This window comes from Pavona decussata, unplaced genomic scaffold (genome assembly GCF_977016875.1).
Source record: "Pavona decussata unplaced genomic scaffold, jaPavDecu1.1 SCAFFOLD_16, whole genome shotgun sequence".
NCBI lineage: Eukaryota > Metazoa > Cnidaria > Anthozoa > Scleractinia > Agariciidae > Pavona > Pavona decussata.
In genome coordinates, this window is record NW_028145439.1 from 3,151,884 (window position 1) to 3,163,965 (window position 12,082).

General features: G+C 40.4%; 1 protein-coding gene across 1 annotated transcript; it reads right to left on the reverse strand.

The window, feature by feature from the left end:
• Positions 1 to 2,088: 2,088 nt before the first annotated feature.
• Positions 2,089 to 6,023, reverse strand: LOC146487365 (uncharacterized). The gene is made up of 4 exons (XM_085085783.1): positions 5,865 to 6,023; positions 4,625 to 4,699; positions 3,201 to 3,380; positions 2,089 to 2,587 (listed from the first exon to the last, which is right to left on the reverse strand). Exons 1-4 carry the CDS (start codon positions 5,921 to 5,923, stop codon positions 2,413 to 2,415), a joined length of 489 nt encoding a protein of 162 aa, XP_084941909.1. The 5' UTR covers positions 5,924 to 6,023; the 3' UTR covers positions 2,089 to 2,412.
• Positions 6,024 to 12,082: the final 6,059 nt, after the last annotated feature.

The window sequence follows — 12,082 nt, forward strand, 5'->3', positions numbered from 1 at the left end:
GTTGATTGAATGAATGGATATTGGGATGCGTATCTGGCATCCCCTGCAGATTTTGCAGGGGCAGATGATATCATTACCAACTTGGAAAAAGGAGAGAGAGCCTAGGATCGAGATCATAGAACGCACTTCCTAATCTTTGATTATTACTAGTCAATAGCACTTACAATAACCAGGACTGTAAACTGTCTGTGGTAACACTGTGTCCATCTTTAAGTTGGTCTTCATCTGGGTTGATAGTTTAAAAACTGATAAAACAGACACTGTTGCCAAAAATTTGGTTTCTCTGCAAATAGTTTTGACGATGAGTTATTCCTTGTTTTAAAGGAAAGCAACTAAAGAAAAAAATTTAAATATCCTCTAAAAATTGTCCCCTACATCAGTGTGTATTTTTTCAATGAAAAAAAGATGCAGTGCTTGTAACGTAGATATGTTTGCATTTGTATTATTCTCATTATGTTCCAGTTTTGTTGACAGTCTCTAATTAAAGACTGTGCAATGTATGAAATCCAGTTTTTGTTGGTATTGCTTTTGTTGTTTACATGTATTCTCTTTACACGTTTATGCTTATGCTTATGTCACAAGTGTGAACCAAGCTTAAAAGGTACGACAATCACCCCTATCCCTTTTATGTGGGAGTCTCCCCACCCCCACCCCCCCCCCCCTCCCCCAGGAAAGAAACTTTACTCAATTTCACCTTCAATAAACGTATTTGGTTGAACATTAAATTACAAGTAAAACATGGGCAAAGAAATTCGCTGTAGAGGTTAAAATGATGGTTTGGTACCCTTAGGGTGCTAAAATCGAAAATGACTTCCATCAGAGGTATGGAGCTACCTTTTAGGGTATTGAGCTGAAGAATATGAGATAAAGTCAATGTTAGTCAACTGATTTGGTACCCCATAGGGGTAAAAAATTGCCCAGACCAAGCTCACAAAACAGAATTCTGGTATCTTTTAGGAGTTCTTTTCAAATTTCTGACGATCACCCCCGTCACTTTTATCTTTTATTTATATGGGACCCACTCCCCACCGGGAAGGGAGGGGGTTCTTATTGGAGCTTATAAAATGTTAAGTTAAAACGAGTCTTTTGTCAGAGCTGGTCGGGTAAATAAAGTCTTGTGTTATCAGCATCAGCCGTTGTTCCGTTTCATTGTCTGGATCCGAAAGATTATGCCTGTTTACTCTTTTATGGGTAACAAAAGCACGAATGCATGGCTTGAATCACTGCGTGCGAAAAGCAGTGAACGTGAATTATCTAAATGTTGGGTAGCTCACGTTATTACTGTCGGGGGGTGCTTGTATTATTTCTGACCGATCGATGGTAGCAGGGAATTTTACGAGGAACACTGTTTCTTTGTAACGCACAACAACATATGACTCTAGTTTTTCATTCGCGCTGCGTGGTCCCCTGCATCCGTAGGCCAGTGCATCTCTGGAAGAGCGTTTTATACTTGCCAACTTTTTCTGGCTCAAAGGTGCGAGATTTTTATCCTGGGAGTGACAGGATTTTCGAAGACGACAAGACAATATCCCAAGATTCCCGAAGATTTCCGAAGACTTTCCGAATAATTCTGAAGTTCTCAGACCTTCGGGGAAAGTATCATCATTTACTCATTTTACATGGACTTTTTGTTTCTCGTACTGGTTTGAGTTTACATATTTTTGTAAAGTGGGCCAGTTAAGGCTGCAATAACTCACATTTTTCAAACAGGCGTGAGAAATTGGTCCGTAAGCGTGAGCTAGCGTGAGATCGAAGGTTTCAACCCGTAGGCGTGACTTACGACTAAGGCATGAGAGTTGGCAGTTACAGCATTTGTAATCAATGGGATTCCATGTTTTCTAGGTAAAGCTCAGTATTATGAGGATAGTGATAATGGTCAGTAACATTTAAAGGGGAAGTATCACGCAAATTTGCTGTCATTTCAAAACCCAAAAATGTTTGTCACGTCTGTCAGCAGAAAGAAAGAAATAATTGTCAAGTTTGTCATAAATTATCACCCCAGTGCAATAACGACAAGTGCCTCTGGCCAGAGACAGAGTAGGCCGGTATGGAATGAAACTTGAATTTTTGTTTCCAAAATGCGCTAGAACAGATCACGAGATGTTCCTTTCAAGAATTGAGTTGATTTCTTTCCTCTCGTTATTCTAGAATTATTTGGCAGCTGATTGAAGGTCTTGTTTCATCGTCTTTAACAAAAGATACTAAGAACCCCATGATACTTCCCCTTTAATACACTATTTACAAATTTACACAGTTTTTTTTAACATATTTACATCATTTATAGATTTACAGACAATCTATACCATGTTCATAAAATGGACTTTATTCAATTGTAACTAACTCCTAGTCATCGTTTTGTGCTCAACTTCCATTAAGTTACAATCGTAGATGAAAACCCTCAGCTCCCCAAAGTTACACGGACGCGAAGTACAGATTAGGGAGTGATAGAGTGGTCCACTTCTCAATGGGATTTGCTTTTTGATGCAGACTAAACTGACGGGCTTCGTGTTTGAGTTTCAACGCAGCCACGTTTTGCTGGCCGATTGAACGCTGACTATATAAACCAAACTCGTTCAGTTTAAGGAGGCTGCAAAGAACAAAGGAATAAAACGATTAACAATGATACTAGAGAGACGCTTTTCGAGTGTTTTCAAATGACGTCACAGCGGCCATGGTGGTGTCCCAAAACAATAGAAATGGCGGCCATGTTGGTGTCTCTGGGAATTGAGCTCTATTTTTATGCAAATACTTTCTTTTGTTTCAGTAAACCAATATGGCCGGTAGTCACGTGAATGAAAACGCTCTATAGCTTCTGTACTCTTCCATCGCGACATATCATTGGGCAAAGTGATATACACTAAAACCCGACAACCGCAGAATATTTGCCTTGCGTTAGTTCTCTTCTTTTGACCCTTAATCTCAAAGAAAAATGAAATCATCTAATTGTATTTCCCGTGGTACTTTTAAACGGCCAAAAAAGTCCTTTGTTGATTACGAAGTTGTTGATATTTTGCGTTTGAGCCGAAGTGAGTACGAAGCCGCAATTGAAAAATATTTGCACGCTGTCAATTCCCTTCGTGGTCCTCCCTTCGCCTTTTTCAAAGACAAAATAATGCGAACTGCACTGATAGCTGGCCAAGGCAGTTTAAATTACCATTTTTCTTGGTGCAAAATGATATCCACTTAAAATGGATACCCACCCTGCATTTCTGTTCAGAAGGTCGCATCTGTCATATGCAACATCGAGTGAAATCTCTTCAAGGAAGAGCTTTCTCTCCAAGGCTTTAATTTCGTTTTCAATTTCAGCGGTTCGGCGTTCTTTCTCGTCTCTGTTCTCAGGCCTTAAGGCCGGGTAGTACATGTAATGCTCTTGAAGTGTCCTACAGGAAAGAAAAAAAAAATTATGTTTTTTCGCAAAATGATTTCAAAATTCTCCAACGAAGTATGATGCTCAAGGCCTAACAAGGCCGAAACAGTAGTCCAGGGCTGTCACTACCCGGGTGATATGGCTATCCATATGCGTAAGCTACTTGGTAACGGAGGACCTTAATGAACCTTATTCCATATTGGGTGGTTTACGGAAATGGGGTCGCCGCAAACTTACAAACCGAGTTGATAGTGATATTGGAGGCGGGATGATCAGGCTGTGAGCGCATTAGCATTCTCATCTGGCGCCCGTTTTTCAAGGAGTGGGTAATTTTACCCAGCGAAAAAATCGCTATCCATCGGATTAAATGTATTAGTTAGAGAACATTTTATCCACTGTATGACGTTTTCTAATCTTTGAACAACCAGGACCTGATCTTCAGTGCTAAAACACTTTTGTTTCGATAGAAAAGAAACTATATTCCACTAGGACCCCATCAAGTTATGTCCGGCTCCTAACGCCACATTGCCTCTCTTAGTATCCAGGTAAGTCGTAAGTGTCAGGGTAACCTCACCCTCCCCTCCCCTCCCCATCCCGTAAGAAAGAGCTGACAAACGAAAATGGGTAACATCGTTCCGCTAGGAAACCTTTAAAAATACTCGAAGTTGGCCCCATAATGGACTACATTCTATCAAAGGGACAGTAAATAATCCTCTTAGTTGATTCATATTAAAATAGAAAATAAAACTAGTTTAAGGTGCAGCCGTGTTGGCCACCTTTAGATCGAATGTGATTCTAACGTTCTTAACCTCTCTTCTCCGCAGAGGCTCCTTCATTAAAAAGAAAGGAAATGGGGAGAAAAATGAAAAGGGGCGCGGGGGCTCGTTATACCACTCTCCCCAGTCCCTTATTTGTCTCCGCTCGAGCGCGAAGGAGGCCGCCGCGGAGGAGAGAGCTTCATAACTTGTTAGCTCTTATTCAATGATGAATAAATGCACACCTGGTCCCAGTTGTTCAAAGGGCGGATACTTTTATCCACTGAATAGTTCACTATCCGGCAGATAAAATGTGTGCAAGATTTTCATTATAGTGCTATAATTTGTGAATAGAGTAGAAGCATATGTCAAATTTAAGAATGGGATTGCGTGGAAAACTTGCCAAAAGCATTCTTTGGAGTACATTTGCTCCGCTGGATAGCGACTTATCCAGTGGATAAAGTTCTCCACTCTTTGAACAACTGGGGCCTGGTAAACTTACTGATTCAAAAGCTTTTGTTGTTCTTGAAGGTAAGCAATGCACTCCTCTGCTTCAACTATCCTTTCCTTCAGCCGCCTTAATAAATAAGAGATATGTGTTAACTCAAGGAGAAAAATCTCTTGTCTTTTGCAAAACTGAGCATGGTGTTTTTCAGACGGGACAGACTAAAACAAGCAAAGTTACTGGGCAGAGCTGAACTGAAACAAACCACAAACGGGATCTATCGGATTTTTTTAGTGGTAAGCAATTTTAAACGGCCTGGCACAAAAATGCATTTTTTTGCTCACGGGACTTTTGCGTCCCCGCCAACGTCAGTGTTAAGAAAGGGTCCGTATTATCTGCCAACAAAACTATCTTTTGTAAAGAATTTCGAGGTTCTTGTGCTGTAGTTCTTAAATTTCGTACAGACACTCGCTAGATGATACAGTTTAATTCCTCCGGTTTTTGCTACTGAACTTTTATAGCTCAGTCTGAAATAAGACGACATTGATTCAGTTCAACCGCGCAAAATATTCACTTCTATAAAAAGCTAACGTCACGGATCAGCCTCTAAATTCAAGTTCATGACAAAGCGAATATTCATTAGAATAATAATTTAATAATTTTTATTTATCAACTTACTACAACGCCTCTTGGGATATAGCTAATCTTAGGAGAAAGAAATATTCGAACATTTCTTGCCAAAAAAAAGGGGACCTGGGAAAGTGCATTGGAAAGCATGCTATATGTTTGATTGGTTTCTTCGCTCAACTTGCATTTATTTGGTTGCTATGCGTTTTCCGGAAAGCGCGGGAAAATGCAAGTGAGTTGGGCCACGGTTGGTTCTGAGGCTGCATATGATTGGTCGAAGCGAATGACTAGGATCCTCCATCTGTATTAATTCATTGAGTCAACCTTTTTCCGACTAGATTTATTTTTAGTTCTGGTTTTCCCGAGAAAGGGTATGACGCATGCTCTTCTTTGATTGGGTATTCGTACTGTGGGCGTCCCAAAAGTTTCCTGAGATCCATTTAAAAAATAAATCTACTATGAGAGATGGAGGCTCCGGCATATGGTCTTGTGACGATAGTTGACTCAAGACGAACAAGTGATAAGTCCTTTCCGACAAGTCATTACAAAAGTGCACTCGAAAATGGATGTAAAAGCAAAGATGCGCGATATGACGCTGTGATTTTCTTGCCGATGCCTTATAGTAGGTGTGGTCCAAAAACCCAATTTAGATTAAATTAAGTACACTAACCTTTTACGATCGGCTATTTCTCTTCTCTTTGTCTCAAAAGAGCTACAAATCTGTCCCATTTTAAAGGTTCAATGAGGTTAAGCGGGAGCTTCAAAAAACATGTCTAACCAGGCGCAACACTCCTCTCGAATGAAAATCTATGCATTATGACATAACAAAGGAGAAGAGATGCGCGCGCTCTATTCAACCAATCAGATTCAGTTTGGATAAGCTGTCAATCAAGGGAACGCAGAAAATGAAGTTTGCGCGCGCTCCCTAAGCAAGCTCCTGTTGACCATATAAAAAGGGAAAGGTAAAATATAGTTCTCGAAGACGAGTGTTCAGTGCCAATATGTAGAAATTATTCCAGACGTTTCGGGCTTAGCCCTTCATCAGTGGAAAAAGATTTACGTTAAAAAGCTGGCTTGCGTTATGAAGTCAAATTTAAAGTTGTAAGGTGCGCGCGCTATGTGCGCGTGACGACCTAAAGATATCGGAAGTCGGAGTTCATTCCGCGCGGCAGACTGGTGCCTAGTCTGAAAATAAGGCGCATCTCCTGACGCTTTCGTTGCTTGTTTCCGTCGCAGAGCATAATTCCACGGACTTTTGCGTCCTGGATAGTGTGGCCATTTGTATTAAAATGCTCTGCGACGGGAAAGCCCGGCAGGTTCTTCTCAAGGCTGCGTAGGTGTTCACCGAAGCGTTGCCCTAGCGTGCGGCCAGTTTCGCCGATGTAAAGAGCAGGGCAACGGCGGCAAGAGATACCATACACTAAGCCGGTTGTTCGACAGTTGAAAGCTTCTTTGATGACAAACGAGCTTTTGGGACCCTGCAGCGTGGTGTCAGGAGAAATATGGTCACAGGTACGGCAGCGGGCGTGCGTGCATGGAGATGTTCCCACATGAGGATCAGGTTGCCTGTTAGCGGTTGTATGCACTAAAATGTCGCGGATGTTACGATCACGGCGATAGGCAACCAGCGGCGGCTGAGGAAATATTGCACTAGTTTCAGGGTCGCCAGATAAAATGCTGAAATTGCGCAGCAGGATTCTCTTGATTCTTTCGTTTAAAGGGTGGTAGGTAAGAACCAAGGGAATTCTGCTTGGCTCTCTACTTGCGGAGTCTTGATGGTGGATGACCTCAGTACGGTTGACCCGCTGGATCGTGTCAAGATCACGCTGTAGAGAGGCGGCACAATACCCTCTTTGAACGAAAAAAGTGATCATCTCCTTGCCCCTCTCCAGAAAATCAGAGTCGTCAGAACACAGACGCCGAAGTCGTAAAAGTTGACTGCGGGGGAGACCTTCTTTGCAGTGCCGAGGATGTGAAGATTGATGATGAAGGTAGCTGTGTGTGTCAGTGACCTTGTAGTGTACGGAAGTACTGATGTGATCATTGGTAATGCGTAAAGTCATGTCCAGGAAAGAGAGTTCAGTGTCAGAAATTGTGTGCGTAAATTGAAGAGCTGGATGAAAGTTTGATACGAAGCTGATGTAATTCTCAAGTTCCATGACCATGTTGATAATATTGTTAAAACTGCGTAGCGTCTTGTTCAGGTGATACAAAAGGTTTGGTATTCTTAAACGCCATTAAGTTCGGTTTATGTTCACCGCCGTTTCGTCACGATGTGCTGCCTTCTTCAGGGAAGACCATGGCCATATTTTGGAAGAAGGTTTAAAGTGCCCCTGGGACGAAAATTTCATTTTCCATTTTCCATTACTCATGTTACCAAATTTCAATCCTTTACGGCGATTGGAAGTATTATTTTTTAGCCTTTTATTCGAGATTTCACGGCCGCCATTACTTGGCCTTGTTCCGGAAGTTAACAAGGCCGCTTGGCTCAAATTACAGGAACTGACGTCATTGGCTCAACACGAAAAATTCCACATGGTTGCGAACTAAATAACAGCAGAATACAGTTTATGAAGTAGAATCCACATGAAAATTAGCCATGTGGAATTTTTCGTGCTGAGCCAATGACGTCACTTCCTGTAATTTGAGTCAAGCGGCCTTGTTAAGTGGCACTTTCAGTAAGAACGGTCCACTGCGTTTCGGGTCGAAAAAAAGTTTGCCCTCAAACTTTGCCCACTAAATCATCCTGGGTCATAAGTAAATGAAATGACTTTAATTTTCGGAAATACGTTAAAATATATTTTTTACAGGCCACAACAGTCAGAGCGGTCGAGGACCTAAATTTGAGCGTGGCGAAAATAGAAAATTGCATAAAATTGATGAGCTCGCTGCTCGAAAACAAGGAAACGCCACAAAAATTCATTATAATTCCTAAGTCAAGTGTTCCTTCAAAGGTATAAAATGCATGTTTATTTTGATTTGTTTTAATTTTTAGGGTCACAAAAATTAATATTATTAACCCTCGTTAGAACGCTTTCTGAAAACCGGTGAAAGTACCCTGTCTTTGCCGGCATTTATTTCACAAGTCCAGACCAAACCATTCTAAATTCCAACTGAACTTTGCGAAACGGATGTTAGGAAGCATAGAAATATAAAAATACGTTGCGCTTTTTATCTTCCTTGACCACAGCGACTTCGCACTTTTGGTGCTTTTTCGAATATGAAACCGGCATTATGCAAATAAGGTTGTTGATCAAATTCAGGTTGTTACAAATCAAAACATTCTTAATCGCTAAATTTCACCATTCTAAATTAACTACATTGAAAAGTTTACAAAACGCACAAACGGTTTTAATCGTTTTAAAATGCCTAAAATTTGTGAATTATTCGGTCCCGATTTTTGGATACTTTGCGGGAAATTTTTATGCAAATTAGTCTATCTGCTAAACGGTATTTAGGTTTTAAGAAACCTATTTTCATTTCTAATTTTTTTCGTTTATTATTACATTTCCCTGCTTTGGTGACGCCATTCAATTGGTATTCATAGCTTGAAGGTCCTTTAAGAAATAAAATAATTGGCTGAGTTTGGCATACTGCTATCTGAAATCACAAAACACTGAAATTCACAAGCCGACTAGAAGGAGGATGCCTGTACATCCCTCTACATAAAGTGCCTTTCTCAATACATAGATAATATAAACTTCTGAACCACAAAAAAACGATAGGTCGACTAGAAGTTGTTTGAGCCATTTATCTGAGGAAGTGCAAGTTGTCATTTCATTACAGTTCGAAAAAAAAAAATCCATGTAGTAATGAGAAAACCTTGAATCCGCTTTTGTAAAACATGTGATTTATTAATTTTCAAAAGCTGGGCATTATCAATATGTTGCTAAAAATGAATTGATAGGAACTTGTGCATGAAAGTCGGAACGAAAAAACTGTACAGAAAAAGAAAGATTTCATAGGAAGCGAGGGAAGGAGAATCCGTCTATCCGTCCGTCGCGATGCGTTCCCGGGTGGCAACCACGGCGGACTCGGGTCATAGGTAGAGTTAGCTGTTAGCTTAATCGGCTCTGCGAGTTTCACTCCAGGCCCTTCGCCACAAATGCCAAAGCTTCTAGCTTGCACTTTTTGTTGTAGTTAATATTTTTAGCGTAATGCTTCATTGTTTTTGTAATTAATATAAAGTCATTATTACTGAAAATTCAACACGAGCTGTCCTCCTAGTGAAGGAGCATAAGTAAAATATATCGTTGCTGTGTTGTTTATAGTGTAAGTGTAATTTTAAAACTACTCGAAGCTAGTTGACAGGCAGTCCACTAAAATACCATAAATCCTCGAATAAGTGCTCCCTCTCGGATACGCCCCCCCCCTGCCCAATGTGTCCTGGAAATGTTTGCTGTAATTCCATTCCATAACATTTGAGGCACCTTGGGAATACTGAAGGTGTCAGTTACCAGCTCAAATTAACCGAAAGTAGCCCTTGCGGAGGATAAAACTGCCGGTCGTGTTTTAGGTAGTTCTTTACTTTAGAAGTTCTCTGTGGTTATAATGAAAATTGTCCAATTTTATCGTCTTTGGGGGGTTAAGGCCACCCCCCCCCCCCCCCCACACACACCCCCAATATTGCGTATCAAAACGAAATTGTACTGCAAAATCCCCCGATAAGAATGTTCATGGGGTATTTTCACATATGCAGCAGCCGCCCGAACATGAGAAATAAGTCCGAAGTCAGTTCTAGAACTTTCCTTGAGTAATTTGACTTTCTTTTTGACCAAATACGTTATTTGCAACAATTGCCGGAACTAACACAATGCTTCTGTGAAAGATACGCCTTAAATCTTACATGCAACTTCGGAAAAGGAATCAGTACAAACATCCAATCCAGGCCCGTAGGCTGGTTCTGATGCGGGTAGGTTCTTTTTATCTTTGAACGGACCAAATAGCTCTTGCTAGTTGTATTAAGGAGGCTCGCAGCAGTTTTTTTGGACTGGGGGTGGAATCTCGAATACAAGATAAACTTCGATCTCATTCATACTACATCATCATTTCAACATATAATCAAAGTTAATTTTCTCATAGCAAAGGTAGCGCATAGCCTCTCACCTTAAACATTGTCGATTATCTCGAAATCTAGTCATACACTTTATGACAAAACTTTGGGGATTTAAACTCCTCAATGTAGACAACTTGTAGGCTAAATTAGAAAAAAAATCTGTATGAGCGTTTTCAAGTAAATTGAATCTTTTTTTACGGGGTGATTTTATTTATTCCCGCATCTTTTACCAATATCTCTACCAAAATAAAACTTGACACTTTGTCTTTTCATTTCAACCGCATGAGAAAATTAACTTTGATCATATGTTGAAATGATGATGTACGTAGTATGAAGGAGATCGAAGTTGATCTTCTATGCGAGATTGTAAGTCAAAACTTCCACCTTACGTCCAAAAAAACTGCCGCGAGCCTCCTTAATCATTACCTTTAGTGACCTCAAGCCCCTTTAGTTTTTTGTTCCCAAACTCTCTTGTCACTGGTGTTTTAAAAAGCAATAATTACGACGTTCCCTTATTCTTTTTGTCAATGATAACAGTACTGAACTGGAACAGTTACAGAAGGTTTTCCAGTTGTATTCTTCTGGGATGTAGCCGCGCATAGGTATCTACTAAAACATAAAGGTCCGCGGTGGTATCGTAATGGATGTGGAGAAGCGCGAGGCTTGATAAGCGGCTTTTCCCTATCGATGCTCTCATGTAGTTGTTAAGGCGGCGCAAAGTGCTTGCACTTTGTTCGTATGCCAATAATATAGGTTAATCAAAAAAAGATTAAAAAAATAAAAAGTATTGGAAAATATACGTACTTTGAGTTGGTTACAGATGAGACGGATAAGTAAACCTTGAAATTTGTATAAGCTGCCTTATTTTAGCGGACCTTCTCTGGCAGTGGGGGGGGGGGGGGGTTCGTCCGACTCCCCCAAACCACCCCAGCCTACGGGCCTGCAATCCAGGCGCGAGGTAAGTTATTTTGTGAAATATCTACCAACAAATGTGGGTATATAGAGAAAGACCGGACTATAACATCGTTTTTAACCTTTCGTAGAGAAATTAAAGAACTCGGCGCGCGCACCTATAATAATCTAGATATTTATGAATGCAACCTGGTTTATAATTTGTTACAATTTGTTTCGGGAAAGCAATCTCCGCAATAAGATGAACATTACCATGTTTGATGATATTCGTCATGAGATAAATCATAATAACAACATGAGGGACGGCCCTGCCAAGACCACCAGCCCCTTCCCCCCTTTTTTTTCAGTCGTTGGAAACATGGCGCGTTTTGCTTTGCACGCGAATTCGTACTGATTGATTTAGAGGGGAGGATGGGAGACTAATTTTTCCTTTTATTTTGTACGTCCAAGTTTGTAGGTCCTTGTATTCGCCACGCCAAATATAAATTGACTATCAATATGGCTGTACATACAAAAAGCTTCGAAAGTGAAAGAGAACAACTTCTCATTAAAGAGGAAATTTGAGCCCGAAAATACCGAAAAAGCGATCTTCTTCATAGGATGTCCATATTTTAAACTCGGCAAGAACAGAAACCAAAGATATTTTATTTGCTTATATCTCTCGCTTTTTTTACTGTTACAAGGTAGGATTGTGTAATTGTTGGGCGGCGTCATTGCTCATGTAAATTGAGCAAGCCAAAATTCCAGAAGTTAGTAGTTACACGCCTGTAAGCTTTAATTGAAAGGTGTTGAATATTGCTTATCTTGTATGAGAATAAAAAGTAACAATGTATTCATAACGGTGGTGAATGGAATCATTTAAGAGAAAATTAGGAAGTTCACTGAGCAGTTTAAAAGACTTTGACCTATGACCTTCTCCA